The sequence below is a fragment of the Zootoca vivipara genome, chromosome 1 (assembly GCF_963506605.1).
Source record: "Zootoca vivipara chromosome 1, rZooViv1.1, whole genome shotgun sequence".
Taxonomy (NCBI): domain Eukaryota; kingdom Metazoa; phylum Chordata; class Lepidosauria; order Squamata; family Lacertidae; genus Zootoca; species Zootoca vivipara.
In genome coordinates this window covers 44,271,915-44,291,242 of record NC_083276.1, presented here as the reverse complement: position 1 = coordinate 44,291,242, position 19,328 = coordinate 44,271,915, and the positions used below count along the sequence as shown (strand labels likewise).

The 19,328-nt window shown below is 40.9% G+C and overlaps 2 protein-coding genes across 3 annotated transcripts in view; one reads left to right on the top strand and one right to left on the bottom strand.

Moving 5' to 3' along the window:
* The window catches only part of UBR1 (ubiquitin protein ligase E3 component n-recognin 1), an 87,746-nt gene extending 78,935 nt beyond the window's left edge, over positions 1 to 8,811 (top strand). Inside the window, exons 44-47 of one of the 2 annotated variants that reach the window (XM_035112513.2) lie at positions 887 to 964; positions 2,137 to 2,307; positions 3,298 to 3,399; positions 3,847 to 8,811. In XM_035112513.2, the coding sequence (XP_034968404.2) occupies positions 887 to 964; positions 2,137 to 2,307; positions 3,298 to 3,399; positions 3,847 to 3,988 (493 nt within the window). In that variant the 3' untranslated portion in view covers positions 3,989 to 8,811. The remainder of the gene's footprint in view (positions 1 to 886; positions 965 to 2,136; positions 2,308 to 3,297; positions 3,400 to 3,846) is intronic. The other variant, XM_035112504.2, reaches the window with a different exon arrangement.
* Positions 8,812 to 11,896: 3,085 nt separating this feature from the next.
* On the bottom strand, positions 11,897 to 18,113 carry LOC118075452 (photoreceptor outer segment membrane glycoprotein 2). Its single transcript, XM_035097436.2, has 3 exons — positions 17,444 to 18,113; positions 14,920 to 15,166; positions 11,897 to 12,157 (listed from the first exon to the last, which is right to left on the bottom strand). The coding sequence occupies exons 1-3, from the start codon at positions 18,022 to 18,024 to the stop codon at positions 11,897 to 11,899; spliced, it is 1,089 nt and encodes a 362-aa protein (XP_034953327.1). The 5' UTR covers positions 18,025 to 18,113.
* Positions 18,114 to 19,328: the final 1,215 nt, after the last annotated feature.

Sequence of the window (19,328 nt, the reverse complement as noted above, 5' to 3'; positions counted from 1 at the left end):
TGAAACAGCAGTCTTGGTTGTATTTTAATATTTAGCGGTGTGTTTTCATCAGTGCCCCTTGCCCCTTTGCTTTTAGATATATTGTTCCCCCAAACATCTGCTCTTGGGTAAATACAGAAATTGGGAGTAGATAACCAAACTCCCATAATATTTCTGCTCTGATACGAACGCCAGCTGCATGTGTGGAGAAGGTGGGTGCTCAGGACAGCTTCTCAAGCCACCTTCCTTGCCCAGCTGCTGCACAACATCCCTGCAGTGCTGCCGGTTGGTTCTTGTTATCTGGTAGTTGCTGCCACCACCCTGCTTTCAGTCATGTACAGCCCTAGAAACAAGGGGGAAACGGGAAACACCCAGTGAACTTAAAGCTTGCACCAGTATGCCTCGTGCCTCCAGCCAATTTCTTGCAGTTACGCAGAGTGTAACGCCAGCTTTCTAGCCTTCTGTTTCTCCTTGGGAATATGGCAAATTCCTGGCTTTACCACTCTGGCCCTAGACTTGTTATAGCATGTGACCCAAAGTGATCTAGGCACGTGGCAGTCACACACTGATCCAATCAGCCCAATTGTGAAACTTTATTGGAAACAGAGGGGAAAGCAAGCAACAGGTCAAACAGAACACACAGTGAACCAGAGTGCTAATCCTGGCCTGTCCTCTGCAATGTATTTTTCCTAGACTGCTTACTCATAGGCTGAATTCCCTATAGCAAGGTATAACTATCACTTGCAAGCTCCTACTGTAGAGATCATAGCTGTCTTTGTGTCATCAGCCAATGCAAATTTTGGATGAAATGTGATCGTTTTAAAGTTCATCAGAAGAATACTTGGTAGCTGTTTCTTTGATGTGCTTTTGTATCCTGGAGTATCGTAATTCTTCTTGAATTAACTAGGTACCCAAGAAAAAGAAATAAATTGGTAGACCTTCCAGAAGACTACAGTTGCCTTCTCAATAAAGGCTCTCAGTTTAGGTGAGAATTAGAAGTTTCTTTTGTGACTTTTTCCAAATTTGTTCTTCATGAAACTGCGTTCTGTCTAAGCAATCAAGATATGTTGTATAATTGTGCCAAGAGAATAATTTTAAGGTAGACACTGTGCTTTTTTTCTGGGTGGATGCAGGGGTACGTATACCCCTAAACATTTTGTGAATCTAAATTTGGCCTCATTGAGGGGCAGTATTTCAATATGAGTAGGAAAATGAGAGTACCCCCAAACTTTTTTGTTTAGAAAACAAGAACTGAGTAGACATATGTAGCCTTTTAAATTTTTTTTTTTGAAAAAGCAGCACAATTTGATTGTGCAAATGGTATTGCAAATTTTTTTTTAAGGTGGTAAGTTGACTTGGTTCAAATATCAGGTTCCCCCCCCCCTGCAGTTTAAGTTTATACAAGCTAAAGTGGTCTTTAAATTTTGTATATATGGAGAAATTTGTCTGAAATTGTGTATAAAACCAATGGTTTGGAAGCACTGATTCCTTTTAGCTGTAGATCATATAATTTTCATTTTAGGAGAAGGAGAAAGTATATTACCACTAGAGTAGTAACAGGTTATACTGACTAACAAAATGGTTAAAATTGTGCAATATTGTTATTTTTATGTTCAGAATTTGCAAAGTGCATTGGAAATCTTGCTTGCCATCACAACATTTCTGAAGTGAATTATTTATTTTATTTAAAATAATTTATAAGCCACTTAATATTTTTTAAATCTTTTAAGTGGTGTACAGTGTAAAAACATAAACAATATGATTACAACTTCTGTTCCCATTGGGCAGAGACATTAGAACGAGCTATGGTTTTGCATTCCATCTGAACCTAAAGCACGCCTCCTTCAGCATTCAGAACCATTGGAAGTAACTTTGAAGCATAAAACTGTATTTTAATTTGAATGGCGTGCTAGTTTCAGAATCAGCCTAGCTAGTTTTTCTGTACATTGGCTGGTGTACATCTGAAGGCATCCAGTTAGAAAAAAAGGATATTTTATCATCAAGATTCTAAAGAAGGTCTGATAAAATGAAAGTTAGCAATGAAGCAGGTTTTTTGTTCACAAGCAGTCTTGGCAAATAGTGTCCTTCACACATTTTTGTTTTCTAATCTCCCTCTTTGTTCCAAATGTCATTCTCCAGTTAACTTTACCTTTTCAGATGCCCTCGATCCTCTGATGATGAAACCAAGCACCCTGTGTTGTGCTTGTTCTGTGGGGCTATGCTATGCTCTGAAAATACCTGCTGTCAGGAGCTGGTGAATGGGGAAGAGCTGGGAGCCTGCACTTCGCATGCTGTCCATTGCGGTGCTGGAGTGTGCATTTTTCTCAAGTAGGTAACAGATTAGAAATTAATTGAAATTAATCGGAAGGATGGGGTGTTGATGTGCCAAATGACATGCAGATTTTTCTTTTAGACCATTACAAGAACATTACAGTCGTACCTTGGTTGTCGAACTTAGTCCGTTCCGGGAACCGTTCAAAAACCAAGGCACGGCTTCTGATTGGCTGCAGGAGCTTCCTGCACTCAATCGGAAGTCGCAGAAGCTACGTCGTTGGCTTCCAAAGAACGTTCAAAACCCGGAACACTTACGTCCAGGTTTTCAGCGTTCGGGAGCCAAAATGTATGAGTACCAAGGCGTTCCACAACCAAGGTAGACTGTACTTAGGTAGGAAGAGATGGACACTTGTTTTAGCTTTGTTTATTTCCCATAACACAATTTAAAATACTAGAACGGGTGATACTTGGGAATTTCTTTATCTTTAGGATCAGATCATCTTAACCAGAATAATAAAATAGGGCTGACTACAGAGGTCTCTGTTTCTTTTTAATTCCGACTTGCACTATAGCCCAGAGCTGCTCATTAAGGGCAGAAATGTTTTTTGTGCTATAATTGCACATACCCTGATCTGGTCATAGTAGTTCAGCATCCTACCGTTCACACATACAAATTCAGGGAGTTGAGTAGCTGGTTCATTTTCTCACCTGCCCAGAAAGTCTGCATACAAAAGGATGTTGGAAATTGTTGTTGGCGTCTGTCTGTCTCAGGAGACAGCACCTGCTGTGTCTGTAGGGACCGATATAGGAGAGACATGTTTTGTTGCAGCTGGGTCAGATGAAAGTGTCTGTGCTGCTGCAGCTGCACCATGGTGTCATTCCTCCTCTGGTCACTGCCAAGGATACAGCTATGTTGGAAATATCAGGCTTTAAATAGGCAACACTATTTACTGTGTTTGCATATTCTTCAAAGTGAATGGTGTATGTACTGAGACCACTGCCATCTTGTGGGCTTTCTCTTTAACATAGCTGTTTCTCCTTCAGAATCAGGGACTGCAAAGTTATCTTAATAGGAGGGAAAACCAGAGGCTCTTTCTATCCTGCACCATATCTAGATGAATATGGAGAAACAGACCCAAATCTGGCGTAAGTAGATGCTTTGCTCTGTTGTCTAGGAAATTTCACTTTGCTGCTTTTTATGTTATCTAATTATGCTTTTTGACTACAATTATCTGATGCCAAAAATCTGGCAAATAACCTTCTCTTGGTATTTTTAAGTAACTGTTTGGGTGCCTTCTGACTTTTCTTATCCTTTTCAACATACCAGTAAACAGGCATTTGCAATTCCAGTAACTTGTTGTTTGACTGCTTAACAACAGAGGCTTTTGTTGCTAGCAAATGTCCTTTTTTTAAACTGGTGACTAGCCATAAATGCATTTCTTTGCGAGTTAGCCATGATTATTCACTGTTAGTAGCTAGCATGTTGTACATACACCAACCTAAATATGTCAGAATAAAGCAAAGTTAAAGTGCTTGCCACTTACAGTTTTCTCAAACCCTAATGTGTACATTCTTCTTGTTTCTCTTCCAAAGGCGAGGCAACCCTCTGCATTTGTGTCATGAAAGGTACAGGAAACTCCACTTGCTCTGGCAGCAACACTGCATCATAGAAGAGATTGCTCGAAGCCAGGAAACTAATCAGATCTTCTTTGGATTCAACTGGCACCTGCTCTGAGTGTCAGACTCTGCTGGTTTCCTATGACTGAGTCTCTTTAAAATTTACACATGAAATAATAAGATGCTTATTTTGAGGAGAAATCCCTAGCCCACTAAACGAAACAGTTTTTGGTGGGTCAACTTTGCTTAGAGAAATACGCATGCACACAACCTCTCAGTGTGATTACTGATTGATCAGAACCAGAAATTGCTGGGTTCTGTAGAAGAGGGTTGGTCAGTGGATGTCTTCGGGGGAATTACTTTTCCACCGGAGTCTGCTTTTCATAGGACTAATTTAGGTGCTTCGATTTTCCGCCTGTCATCTTTTGATGAAAGGATCAGATAATAGTTCCCTTCGTGTATATCAGCAGCAGTTCAGAATAGAACTGCTATTACTTAAATGACTCCACTACATCTGAATATGAGAACAATGTACTTAAACCTATTTAATCCTTCCTTCCACAACTCTGCATCTGGCTTCCTCCTCCAGATTAGCAGCACTCAGAGTAGCCACGCCCTGTGACTGCAGTGGTCTGTGATAACAGGCATCTAGTAATCCATAGGAACCATGTGAGGATGGAGCAGCGCAGGTAAAAAGGGCACAGGGGGGATTTTAGAAGTTACTGAAAATGCTTTGAGACTTGTGAGCACCCGTTCACTCATTAAATCACCACAAAAGCTTCCAGTTAGCTTTAATGCATAGCCAGATGAGCACCTTGTAACTATAGTTGTGCTCTCCAGCATTGCAGCCCAGGAGTTTGGCTACCTGCTCCCATGGGTAGCCAGATGTTCCCCATGGCAACCTTTCTTACTGTGGACCATCATAGGCCCCAGACTGCAGCAAAAGAAGCCATTTAAATGAGCACCTGCTCTCAAGCAGCTACTAACACCATCTTAGAGGTTAATAGGAACAATTAAGTAAAAAATGGAAAATAGTTCAGCATATGTGCAAAGGGCTTTTCATTCAGTTTTATGTTTTTGGTTCTGTGGAGACATCAGTGACTGCATGTTGTCTGGTTTCAGCATGCTGATTCCACAAACAAGTTGTTTTCAGTAGCTCTCAAGGGTGCCCCATTTATAGAAGTTGATATTGAAATGTTGTAGTCACATCTTCCTTGTATATTGATTATAGCCATAACTATGTCAGAGGGACATAGTGATGAGAGAGGAAAAACTTTTCCCAATAAGCCTTTTGTAACTATCCCCTTCAAGGAATCATTCTTTTTTTGTCTTAAAAGTTAAATTATCCTGATGGTGCATTTTATTTGTGTACTCTAGCCTTCCTACTTTCTTTTGGGGGTCTTTTGTGTATATTTAAGATTTTAAGAGTGAAGATAAGAAAATGTGTGGGTTTGTGTGTGAGAAAATAAATGTTCCGAGTATTTGAAAAACAACAACACCCATCTCCATTTGGCAAAGAAAGAAGACATGACAGACAGTAGAATCCAAAGATAGAATTTCACATTTCATATTGTATAAATCCTAATTAGTGCACTGATGAGTTATCACTGTTTATAGGGTAGTGGGTGGTGGAGCCAAGGCAGCCACACTTACCTGACATCCTGGCAATGGAGTCTCTGCTGCCTCTCCGGGAGTGGGAGGGGCAAGGAAGCATGGAGGTCAGCACTGTGCAAATGCAGTGGCAGAGCCCTTCCCAATTGCCCTTCCCAATTTCCCTCCTGGTCAGCAGCAGAGACTTCACTGCCGAGTGGTAAAGTAAGCACCACTGCCCCACCCCACTGTCTGCTTCTGAACTACAGTGAGTTAGACTTTTAAATTATGTTTTGGTACCTAGATGATTTCTTCAAAATCTTTGTTTGCTTATCCACTTAAGTTTCCTTGTGCATTTCAAATAGTGTCCAGAATATTGCCATGAAGATCTTGTTGTTTTCTTGGATAGTTTTCTGGGTATTAAAAACTCTGCACATAAACATCATTTTGGAAAATTCCAAACAGAGGTTTACGCTGGTTATAGAGGGGGGGGAAACAGTCGTTGCAAAAACATGTGTGCTGAGATTACTGCAAAATGTTCCAGAAGCGCTGCATGGTAAGAAGATATTAGATAGTGTTCATGGTGTCTTGGTCATGTCCACTCTACTGTGATATGTTTTGATTATATATCCATTTGCTCATACTATTATACTTTGGATTTAAAAGGGGAACTATGCTTGGACTTGCCTTGCCACTGTAGATTTAGCATGTCCTCAGTGGTAGCTCTGCGTTAGTGCAGGAGGCTCTCACCCTGATTTGGACACCCTGCTCTATTTTCCCTGGGGGGGGGGTGGTTCTCACACATGGAAGAATCACTTCTCCTCTCCGAGTCAAAAATAGTGATGTGGCAAGATCCCTCATTCAGCATGGTAATTGCAAAGAGAGGCTTGTAAAGAGATGTCCAAAGAGGAGAATGTGAGAGCTGATTTCACTGCGAAGTTCTCAAACAATGGATTGGTTCTTGAAAACAATGAGCATGATTCCGGCAGCACCTGAGTTCCATTGGTTCCGTTAGAAAGTTAGGTGCATTCTTGATTTTGAAATAGGAAATCACACTTTAAAATGCTTAACATTGGCTGGATTGTACTCAGGAAGATTAGTTTTTAATTCAGTTGCATGTGAACATTGCTTTTTGCTGAATTCAACAGTGTACAACCACAGCAGCTAGAGGTGAACATCCTTAGTCACTTAAAGGAAGCCAAACGTTCACCCATAAGCAGAGGGGAGAGGAACGTAGGGGATCCAAAATGTGTGACTCCTTTTCTTGCTGATCAACCAGTAACTGGGATTCTAGCTTCCTTGATTGGGTCCTGTGCAGTCAAGCCCTGCTGTCTGATCAGATTGAGGAATAATGCAGGCAGTTGATGTTTGTGTGCAGTTTCATGCCCAGCTAAGGATACACATATAGGAATATAGCTGAACAGTGCTTACTCCAGTGTTCAGTTTTTTTGTTCAGTTTACTCTGATTATTTTTAATAAGCTGACTTGAGAAAAATCGGAGGCAAAATGAACAAACTAACTTCTGTTCTCACGTGTTTTTACTTTTCTAGCAAATAAGCTCATGCACAGATGAGAGTGAATGGTCATTTTTAGTTTCATTAATTACTATGCAGTTTAGCTCACTGTGAGGATTATTTGTATTTAGTGAACACACAGTGCTAATGCCACTGACAGGAATCATAAGGACCGTGAATGGAGTTTTATTTACATACATGCATATATTGTTATCCTTTAATTGCAAAAATGTAAATTTGAGCCTTGTATAATGTTCTTGTCCTTTTAAAATATCTTGTATCTGTATATTTAAAAAGGAAATAAAGTAACTTCTCATACCTTGTGGACTTCCATTTCAAAATGTTACGTTTCTAGACAACTGTAATGGATGATATTCAGTAAGGAAAATGAAGAGACAAGAGTTAAGAAATTATCAGCCAATATTTTAATGCCACCTTTTGCCACAATGCTGAAGTGTATCAACCAGGCAGAGCGATATGGCCAACATTTTAACCAGAAATTACACCTATGTGTCTTCCTTAAAAAACAAACAAACCCTAATCTGTCATATAAACAGCTATGTCAGCAATACCTGTGACTGGTACATACTGGTGACCTGTTATAACAAGAGTTTTAAGCACTAACTCAGTGTTTCCCAATAGCTGATACATGAACTCTTCCCCATCCCCCCCAAAAAATCAATGTAACATTTTCATTGCTTAGTGGCACAAGAAATTATGAAACTGTGTGTGAAACTGCCATAACATAACAAAAACTACAGAGAGGCATTAGCTAATCACAGGTCACAATATTTTAAGAGAAGGCAGTGGTTCACATTTCAGCTATATATCATCATATAGAGTAAGTATATGTGATCTATATAACTGTCAAGTGAGTGGATCTTGCGTTGGTTCTTATATAGGTAATGCAGTGGATCTATTTCCATGTATGGCAAGGTTGTTGTTGTTTTTAAAAAAAGTTGCTCGTCCTATTTCTGATTGGCTTACACATTGATGATAAATAGGAGCATTGATGATAAATAGGAGCAGAAGTCTACAACAAATCGTATTTATTTCTGTATCTGAGCAGATGCTGCAGCTTAGAGACTTGCCTTGCTAATGCCATCTGTGACTTCTCTTATGAGAATTCGAATAAGGACTGTGCTGCTATTTGAGTTAGTTTTCCTTGCTTGGAACACAAATATTTCTAAACTCTGGAAAATGTTGGAAGTATCATTGTACTGGTGCACTAGGAAAGGCTGACTTGCTCATTTTACATTTTAAAAAAGAAAACGAGAGATTACTTAACAGTTAAAGCTTAATTAATCCGCGTTAAGTGATCCTGGTTATATACTCTTACTTAAGTGATATGCCTTGCTGGGTCACCCTTATTTGTGAGAATTCCAGCAAGCTCTAGGGTAATAGACCAATAGAAAATTGCTATGGGCTGCACTCTGCCTACCCTGGGGCTAGATGCTTACTTACATCCATGGTTTCCAACCTGTCATGATAATCTTGGTGGCACATGAGCACTTAGGAGATACTAAACAAAAGTGTATGAGAAAGAAGAAAGAAAAATCACCCTTAGAGGTGTCATCCTACAAGCAATGCTGAGACTATTCTGGGTTAGAATCTTTTCTGCCAGAGTTTCTAAGGAATATGCCTGCCATGTCTCTCCAAGTTGGGGACCCAGGTGGCACTGTGGTTAAACCACTGAGCCTAGGGCTTGCTGATCAGAAGGTTGGCGGTTCAAATCCCTGTGATGGGGTGAGCTCCCGTTGCTTGGTCCCAGCTCCTGCCAACCTAGCAGTTCGAAAGCACGTCAAAATGCAAGTAGATAAATAGGTACCGCTACAGCGGGAAGGTAAAGGGCGTTTCCATGTGCTGCTCTGGTTTGCCAGAAGCGGCTTTGTCATGCTGACCACATGACCTGGAAGCTATACGGCGGCTCCCTCGGCCAATAATGTGAGATGAGCGCGCAACCCCAGAGTCGGTCACGACTGGACCTAATGGTCAGGGGTCCCTTTACCCTTTACCTTTATCTCTCCAAGTTACTAGTCCCCTCAATTTTAAACAAGTGTTGCTGCTTGAGTGTCCACTTTTTCTAAACACAAAACCTTTTTGAAAGCCTCGCCACGTCTCTGCCTATCTAGTTTCATTTCTGGGTGACTTGCTTACTGCACATTTATAACAAGAACTGGCTGGTTGTCCTTTTAAGAGCTTGAGAACATGTGAGGCTTGCGTGACTTTCTATGCATGACTTGAATGGGCCCTCTGAGGCCCTTCTTCATGTGCCCACTGCATGAGAGGTCCAGAGGGCAGCGACATGAGAACAGACCTTTTCTGCAGTGGCTCCCTGCTTGTGGAATGCTCACCCCAAGGAGGTTTATCTGGTGTCTTTATTACATATCTTTAGGTGCCTGATGAAAACATTTTTCTATAACCAGGGCTTTGTCTGATTAAGCTGTCTATGACAGGCACCCCCAAACTGCGGCCCTCCAGATGTTTTGGCCTACATCTCCCATGATCCCTAGCTAACAGGACCAGTGGACGGGGAAGATGGGAATTGTAGTCCAAAACATCTGGAAGGCCGAAGTTTGGGGATACCTGGTCTATGACCTTTTAAATGTGTTGTGGGAGGAGAATTGGTGCTTTGTTTTTGCTTTCTGTATTTTGTGTTCTCATTTTTATGCTGTGAACTGCCCTATGATCTTCAGAAGAAGGCAGCATACAAATTAATTAATTAGATGATAGAGAGATAAAGAGAATGGTCCTAAAGAAGGATGCTGGCCCACAAAATCTCTGTCTAGGTAACTTACCAACCCACCCATCCACCAGAGAAAGAATAGGAAGAGGACTTGGCTGTTTCCAAATGAGTGATGCAGTCAAAGCTACAAAAAGGGTCTCTGCAAGTCTGCAACCGGGCTCATGAAAGAAAATCTGACATTCATGCTGATGAATTTGAAGGGTTATTGCTAACCTAGCAGTTCAAAAGCATGCCAGTGCAAGTAGATAAATAGGTACCACTGTGGCACAGAGGCGTAGCATGGGGGGTGTCATGGGCACAATTTTGAAAGGGCACAAACAGGCACCCCCACAGCAGGCTCCTTCATCAGAGCCAGGCTCCACGGCAGGAGGAGTTGCGTCTAATCACTTGATTCATGTAATCATGTATGTAGCATTAAGCACAATTAAGTTGCCATAAAAAGATTGGTTCACCATCAACTGAAATGGTGATTTCAACACCTCCTGAGGTCAATTATCTGAGGTGACTACTACTGGTAGTAATCCAAATATGTCCAGAGAAACTGCTCTTGACCCCAACTCTCCTCCCTAGAGCTCGTGAATTGCAAAAGTGGTTGAGCCGCAGGTGCCATTCTTCAACGAATTATAGGTAGGTCACATGTCTAATAAGGAATACATTTTCTCCTTACTGCACAATCTGCTACTGAGAAAATTGGGAGAAAATCAGCCTAAATTATCATAATGGCCCCTTGTGCAGGAGGAAACCGGGTGGAATTTCTCTTAGTATTGTTATAGAAGAATGAATGGACACCCGAACACTTTCATGTAATTTAAATGGATTAATTTTATTTGGACATTTTCACCCTTTCCAAGTGCAAACCAAACATTATATTTACAAAAACTATACTAATAGATAAATAGAGAATCATCTCTTTATTTTTAATTCTGTAACTTCTGGGATTTTTTTTTGAAAAAAGCAGAGTGAAATATTAATGCATTCACATATTTTCAAAATTTAAATTATGAGCTACTGGTACCTATCAGCATAACCAGTGTTTCCACAGGGGGTACTCAAGGGTACGCAGTACCGGCACATCTTTTATTGTTGTTAAAAAGTGTGGCACTCACCGTAACAACTTCATGGTGAGTACTGGCACCTATTTTTCTAGAAAGAAAAGCATTGAATTTTTTATTCACTTAGTCACCATTGCTAATAAATATCTATAAAGACTTGAAAATGTTTTATTTGATGTCTAGTTCTGAATTACATACTGCAAAGTTGCTATCTGCTAGTTGTTACTCACAACATGCACATATTTTAGTGTATGCTAAATTCTATATTGTAAGGTCCACTGTGGTTTCATTTCTGTTCATGGAACCTTCTTTTTCTCTCTCTAACTTCATTATTCGCTTGGGATTTGAGGCCAACCTTTATTCACTTTAGTTTAGGACCTTTATGAGGGAGCCCTATCTCAGAATGCAAATCTTTAACTGCCCTGAATGATTTGCTTTCAAATTATGAGTTAAACGCTTCAAACATGTTTCTTTAAGTTATAAACTTACAGTGACAATAAATTGCATTCAGTTAAGGCAGCCTTACAGCAGTTAAGTGAATGAAGATACTTCTATCACATTAAGATAAAATATATTCAGATGATATAACAAGATTTTTGTGATGGGAGTGCAGAAAGTGGACTTGCGAATTTTAGAAAGCTGTGCTTTAGGCAGGTACAGTCACTGCAAAATATAGGAACTACTTGACCTACAAAAAGACTGAGCGATAAATGATTAAAAAACCCACCACTCCTAAAGCTATATGGTGTTCAGTCTGTTTCATACAGCAATGTACTGTAGTTATCTTCCTGGTGTTCACATTTCATGAACACTGGGCACAACATATTGAGAGTAAAAGAAGGGGGGAAACATTGCAAATTCCAAACCAGCATTCTATGTGCATTGTAGAAGAGCTGTGCAAAACTAGGTAACACTGTAGATTCAGAAACTGGGTAAGCACGTTGAAGTTCTACCCTCTGCCTGAAGTCCTCATGTTTTGTCCTGTTACCAGGATGTGATTTACTGATTCCATTCTTTGGATTCTGGTTTTATTCTCACTTGTGGGGGAAAATTCACAGTAAAAATCCACAGTAGTGACTGTGATGCTGCCAAACCATATTAGAAGTCTTGAGTGCTGCATCCAGTTAAGCTGTGGGGATTGATTTTGTTGGAACATTCTCTGGACAGTGATTTGCAGTTTTAACATCCATGTTAGGGTCATTCCCTGAAACCGTTGATATCTGATTAGCCTTGCCAAGGTTCTTAATGATGTTGATGTTGTTTTTGGCAGTTTCTACAAAGCTGTTCTCAAGCAACCAGCCATCTGAGTCACACTGCGGATCACCCAGGAGGAGAACATTCCTCATTGCCGTTTGAAGGTAACGAACCCCAGTAAGTACAGACAGCTAGAGAGAGAGAAAGAACCAAATTAACATCACAAACCATTAACCAATGGGGGGGGGAGAAACCCTTATTAAGAATACTGTTATGACCACTGGGAACAGGAATTGCTTAGTTTTGCATTTCCTTTATTATTATTATTTGCATTTAAATTATTTACTATTAATGTTTTAATGTTAGGCTTAATGGAATATTTTAGCAATGAATCTCTTGGCTTTCTCAAATTTTATTATACACAAAAGATGAGGATTTCCAAGTGAAGCATGCTACCAGCGCAGCTAGGTGGTGTCATGCTTTATCTTACATAAAGGGTGGGCTATGGCTCAATGACAGAGCATCTGCTTTGCATGCAGAAGTTACCAGGTTCAATCCCCAACATGTCCAGATAAAGCCAGAAAGGAACACTGTTTGAAATCCTAGAGGTCCACAACCAAGTCAGTGTAGAAGAAGAAGAAGTGTTTGGATTTGATATCCCGCTTTATCACTACCTGAAGGAGTCTCAAATCGGCTAACATTCTCCTTTCCCTTCCTCCCCCACAACAAACACTCTGTGAGGTCAGTGGGGCTGAGAGACTTCAGAGAGAAGTGTGACTAGCCCAAGGTCACTCAGCAGCTGCATGTGGAGGAGCGGGGAAGCGAACCCGGTTCACCAAATTACGAGTCTACTGCTCTTAACCACTACACCACACTGGCTCTATTGTGTAGACAATAGTGAGCTAGATGAAGCATATGGTATGAAGCAGCTTCTTATATTCCATTCTCTCCCAGGACCCCCACAATGGCCCTCCAATATTCCTTTTTCTTCTCTCTCTTTCTCTCTCCTTCTCCTCCCTCCCTCTCAAAAGACAAACTAGCCAATTGATAATTAGCATAACAAAACACAACACTGATTTTGAGTATTTTCTGCCTCAATCCCTTTCATACAGTTTCAGCCCTGTACACCTGAAGGAGTGTCTCCACCTTCATTGCTCAGCCCAAACACTGAGATCCAGCTCCAAGAGCCTCACTGTGAGAAGTGAGACTACAGAAATCAGACAGAGGGCCTTCTTGGTAGTGGCGCCCTCTCTGTGAAACGCACTCCCATCAGATGTCAAGGAAATAAACAACTATTTGACTTTTAGAAGACATCAAGCATAAAAAACCTTCCCTATATGTTTGATATCTTACTGTGTTTTTATTTGTTGGAAGCCGCCCAGAGTGGCTGGGGCAACCCAGTCAAATGAGCGACATATAAATAATAAATTATTATTATTTTAAATTATTATATCTCCTTTTGTTTCACCTTACTGTGTATTACCTGAATGTATGAATCCCAGGCCCACACATTTGAGACCCTTATTTGTTTTCAGAATGGTAAGTCTGAGGTAATTTAGACTTTGTCCCAATGCCAACTGAAAATTGTAGGAATTATCTAGTGGCCAGGCTGCTGTTATTGTGCTTTTAGTCTTCAGCTAGAACCTTCTCTGGCTTGATGAAGCTTCACAACAAGCATAGTAAGGGATAAAATTGCTGGTATTTTTGGATGCCCCAGACTCAAAAGGTCACTGTTACTTGTAAGCATCATCAGACATAAGAAGCTTTTATTTGTCACAGTCTTGTTATTTGCCCTACATTAAAGGAGACTGTGAAAAGGAGAGGTGTGCTGTTGGAACTTCCTGTTCCCTCCCCCCAAAAAAGAACAAGGTGATGAATTTTAAGGAATTTTATTCTTATCTACGTTAAAGCCTGATTAATGTTTTATACTGCATGTTATTTCCTCCATAAACAGTGCTACACACACACACACACCCCAACAATTCTATATATGTATATTTGGAATATATATATATATATGGAATATATATATATATACACCAACAATTCAATTTTTTAATACACACACACACACACACACACACACACAGTATGTATGTATGTATGTATGTATATGTGTGTGTATATGTGTGTGTGTGTGTGTGTGTGTGTGTGTGTGTGTGTGTACGCATATGTATATGTATATAAAATCTACCAGTAGTAATATTGATTTAGTGAAGACAACACAGATTGAACAAGGATATTGTTGTGTATTTACCAAAATTCTGGATAATGCAGACATCCTCAACTATTTGTTCTTTGCTGTGCTTTTTTTCTTTAAAAATGTTTAGAGGTACTCTGATTTTGACTCAAGAAAACCACCATTTTATAGTTCATATTAGGGAAAATAAATACAGTAAATGGACAAAAGTACAAAGATTCACAAAATGTTTAGGGATATGTGTACCCCTGCATCCACCCAGAAAAAAAGCACTTGTTCTCTGTATCGGGGATTAAACAATTATGACCTTTGGGGGGTTGTTGAACTCCAACTCCCATCAGCTCCTGCAAGCACAGTCAGAGGTCAAAGATGATGAGAGTTGTAGTCCAGATTTGAGTAGGGGCACAGGTTCCTGATTCCTGCACTGTACAGTATGACGCTATATAACGTATAGCATGGATTTTTCAGCCTGAGGACTACATTCCCTCAAGGGCAGTCTTCTGGGGTTGCATGAAAATGGTGGATGTGGCCAGACAGAGCCAAAAATGTATATGACTCCTATCTTGGAGGCTATATTCAAGATATGTGTGAACGCCAGAGGTTTCTACATATGCACACCCACCCACCACTGTCCAGCCAGTGGGCCGTTGCCTATGGAGAGCCTCAAGGGTCAGACAGAAAGGCCTGGAGGACTGCATTCGTCATAGTACTTGCGAAACCAGAAGCTCTGAAAGTTGCGCTGTAATATTTTACCTCAAACAACCAGATGAGGAGCACAGTGATACCGATGGATCTCATGATGTCAGTGTAATAATCCAGTAGGGCTTCCCTGCATCCTCTCATCCAAATATTAAGTTCTTCTGTCATGAAATCATAGTTGTAGTGAGCTGAATTGTTTGTTAGCTGATACTGGATGCAGGGCCGGGGTGAGTTTGGGTTGCAACAACTGAAGGGGACTCCATCCACCAAAAACTTCCCATCGACGTTACTTTTTAGGCGGCTGCAACACAGATGTGGAAAACAGACATTGTGAGAGTAGTAAATAGGTCAGCTTGCTAGTGTGTGGACACACCACACTCCACCTTTAAAGCACACTCAGGGCACATTTCCTCCCCTCAGAGAATTCTGGGCACTGTCGTTTACCCTTACAATGCCCAGCAATCCTTAACAAACTACAGTGCCCAGAATTCTTTGAGGGGGGACAATGTGTTTAAAATGCACTTAAAGGTGTCGCCTTTGACGGGATTTAACCATAGCTGCCAAGTTCTCCCTTTTTTTAAGGGAAATTCCCTTATGCTGAATAGGCTTCCTCGTGAGAAAAGGGAAAACTTGGCAGCTATGGGATTTAACTGCCCAGATGCATTCAGTCTTCTCCTGTGTTACAGGTACAGATTTCATGCATCTGGTGACGTGGACTGTAGTCCACAAAAACCGATGCCATAATACATTTGTTAGTCTTTAAGTGGCCACAATACTTGGTTGCTGTTGTTGTTGTTTTTGCTGTAACAAACTAGCTTAGCTATTCCTCTGGAAACTTTGCTTGGCACAAAATAGGGTGGCAAGATCCCTAACTAGGCAACTAGTAGAACAGATCATAAACACATCACTTTTGGAAACAGCTGAATTGGCTGCTTGTTTGTTTCCAAGCAATTTATTTCCTTTCAATTCGCAAGCAGTGCAGACCTGGGTTTCTGAAGTGCATGAAATTGCCCAACTGTTAAGCTATTCCTCATATAGCTTTCACTTAATTCCCCCACCTTCTTCAGTAGAGTGGGTGCCCACTGTGGGAAGAACTCCCCCCCCCCATTGCAGCGGCCTGGATGTAGAATAGTCCCCCCCCCCCAGTGAGGCTAGCCTGGCGCTGACCATAAAGTCTCTTTGAAACAACTGAAGTCCTTTTCATTTGCCCAAGCCTTTGAGTTATCTTTTAGGTCTTTTACTCTTGAGCTGAATGTGGTTTTTCCTTGTTTGCGATGCTGCTTCTGAATATTTATTGTGTGTGTTTTGATTTATTTTTAGCACTCTTTTAAGATTGAAAGCAGCCATGTAAGTCCTTGGACTAATAGAGTGGGATAATTAAATAGTTTACAATGGTTTTGTTTATTTCTATATGTCAACAGACTAGGCGCTTATTTTTAAAATTATATTTGTCCTATTTAAATACATTTGCTTTATTAGTTTAACAGCATCACTGTGTGCCATGAGTAATTATGCCTCTACTTCACTCCTGCCTGGTTACCAACTTGGATGCCTCCCCTCAAAAATGATATTATAGAGCTGGAAAAGGGCAACCAAAACGATCAAGGGCTGGGGCACCTCCCCTATGAGGAAAGCTTATAACATTTGGGACTTTTTAGTTTAGAGAAAAGGTGACTGAGGGCATGACAGAGTGTTTAACAGTATGCATGGCATAGAGAGGGAGAAGTCGTTATCTCTCATATAGTACTAGAACTCAGAGCCATCCAGTGTAGCTGAATGGTAGAAGATTCAGGACAGACAAAAAAGAGCTGCTTCACAGGGCTAATAATAATAATAATAATAATAATAATAATAATAATAATAATAATAATAATAATAATTTACTATTTATACCCCGCCCATCTGGCTGGGTTTCCCCAGCCACTCTGGGTGGCTTCCAACAGAAAAATAAAACACAGTAATCTATTAAACATTAAAAGCCTCCCTGAACAGGGCTGCCTTCAGATGTCTTCTAAAAGTCTGGTAGTTGTTTTCCTCTTTGACATCTGTTGGGAGGGCGTTCCACAGGGCAGGCACCACCACTGAGAAGGCCCTCTGCCTAGTTCCCCGCAACTTGGCTTCTTGCAACGAGGGAACCGCCAGAAGGCCCTCGGTGCTGGACCTCAGTGTCCAGGCAGAATGGTGGAGGTGCTTCCACAAGATGTATTGATGAACACAAATTTGGATGGTTTTTTTTTAAAGAAGATTAAGCAAGTCAATGACAGATAAGACTAGTCACTGTTAGGGGAAGCATGCCTCTGAATATCAGTCGCTGAGAACCATAAGTAGGTAGACTGCTGTTCCAGTCAGGTCTTACTTGTGAGATTCCCATAGACATCTGGTTGGCCACTCTAAGAACAGGATGCTTAACTAGATGAGCCTTTGGCCTGATTCAATTGGGTTGCTCTTAAATTAATTGCTTTCTCTAGGCTACCATGACATTCCCTAGTGTTTCCCAGTTACTCAGATTCATTTGCTCAACCAAAACTGATTTTCTGAGACGACATCAAAAAAAAAATATTCTACATTTACTACTTACTCTTGAATATCCTTTGAAGCCATATCCAGATAGCGAACTGAGACCCACTGAATTTCGAACCAATCCCTGAAACCGTTGTTTCCACAGCATTGGAATCTGATTTGTAATATGTCAATGGTTTTCTTTAAAAAGCACCTTCCAGGAATGTCTGTGTCCTTGTAGAACTTAATAGCGTCCCTCAGCCCCAGATACAGAGATTCCTCCAGTTCATTTCTCATGGTGTAACACATGACAGCACCTACCAAAATGCAGAAGGTGAAGCAGAACGTGCAAACAATATAAGGGAGCATAAACATCTTCCAGCGGTTGAATTTGTTGGAGTCTGTGCAGTCATAGCAGATTTTACCTCCAAGAAAGTTGATGATGCATGCTACAACCCCTACAGATATTAGCATGTTGGGGACAGAGTTAATATCCCCTTTGCCCATCAACTCACTTCGCTTTCTGAGTTCGATCTTCAGGAAGAGTCCCAGGCTGAACAGAATTACGCCAGACACCACAGAAATCCAGTTGAGGATCCACAGGATTTGAGCCAATTTGTCTCTCTTGGTTTTGGTGAATTTTACTCTCAGGACAGCCATGGTCACGGTGTTAGGAAAAGAAGTGTTGCTCAACAAAATCTCCTAATCAGATTATCAGGATGCACGAGCAAAGGCCTATAGCAGAAGCCTGTGAAACAGAAAGAGAGAGAGTTTATTGCCTTTCTCCTTTGTATTAATATAACACACATTCTAGCATTCTGTATAGCCTCTTAAGATGTTATCCAAGACTTGCAAGAAGTTGCAAGTTCTCATGCCAGTCTCACAGTGGGGCTATGTTTTCTGAGATATATACAGTGGAACCTCAGTTTATGAACACCTCGGTTTACGAATTTTCGGTTTACGAACGCCGAGGACCCATCTGGAACGGATTAATTCACTTTCCATTACTTTCAATGGGAAAGTTCGCTTCAGTTTATGAACACTTCAGTTTATGAACAGACTTCCGGAACCAATTACACCCATGCTTCGGGTTAAGTACGCTTCAGGTTGAGTACTCTGCGGACCCGCCTGGAACGGATTAATCCACTTTCCATTACTTTCAATGGGAACGTTCACTTCAGTTTATGAACGCTTCAGTTTATGAACAGACTTCCGGAACCAATTGTGTTCATAAACCGAGGTACCACTGTATGCATTATTTGGAAGTAAGTCCCACTAATTTCCATGGAGAATGCTGGTCTAGTCACAGGGATGGGGAACCAGTGGCCTTTCAGATGTTGTCACAATCTACTTCTCATCAGCCCTGTTAGCATGGCCAATGGCCAATGTGGTTGCTGTTGTAGACCCCAATAGCATTTTGGGGGGATTGATTTGCGGCCGATCCAGTAGGATAGAAGCATATTCCTTTGGGCTCACATGGGCTTCCCAACTGAGATAAGGCGGTTAAAACCAGAAACATTTGGTATGCCTAAATCCCATTGGTTTTAACTCCTCATATAAATGTTAAAATTACTTTGCTTTCAATGTGATTTTGGAAGTTTATTCTGAATTGCGCTAATGAGTCCATGGTTCTGAAACTGATTGAAAGGTGGCAATGTTCTAAGCTTTTATTTTTCTCCTCTTTTCAATGTTTTGAAAAAGCACATAATCTCTACAAAATTTCATGGAGCTCTCAGACAAGGAATGCACAGAGTGAGGAATTAACGCTTTATGGTCAAAAGTACACTTACAAGTTAGGGAAAGGTATGCCCAACAGTCCTATGTCCTTCAGCTACTTCTAAGTGTGCACCCAACTAGGCAGTTACAGCCACAGAGAGACTCCGTCCCTGACCTCAGCTTACAGTACGTATCTTCCCCACCTGAGCTGTGCACAACCAGGCAAAGGCTCCGCCTCCAAGTAACCT

Coding starts and splice junctions, on each gene's coding strand:
- LOC118075452 (XM_035097436.2), bottom strand. CDS start 18,024: ATGGCTGTCCTGAGAGTAAAATTCACCAAAACCAAGAGAGACAAATTG. Junction 15,167..17,443: donor GCTTCAAAGGATATTCAAGA/GTAAGTAGTAAA, acceptor TCTGTGTTGCAG/CCGCCTAAAAAGTAACGTCG. Junction 12,158..14,919: donor TCCTCATCTGGTTGTTTGAG/GTAAAATATTAC, acceptor CTCTCTCTCTAG/CTGTCTGTACTTACTGGGGT.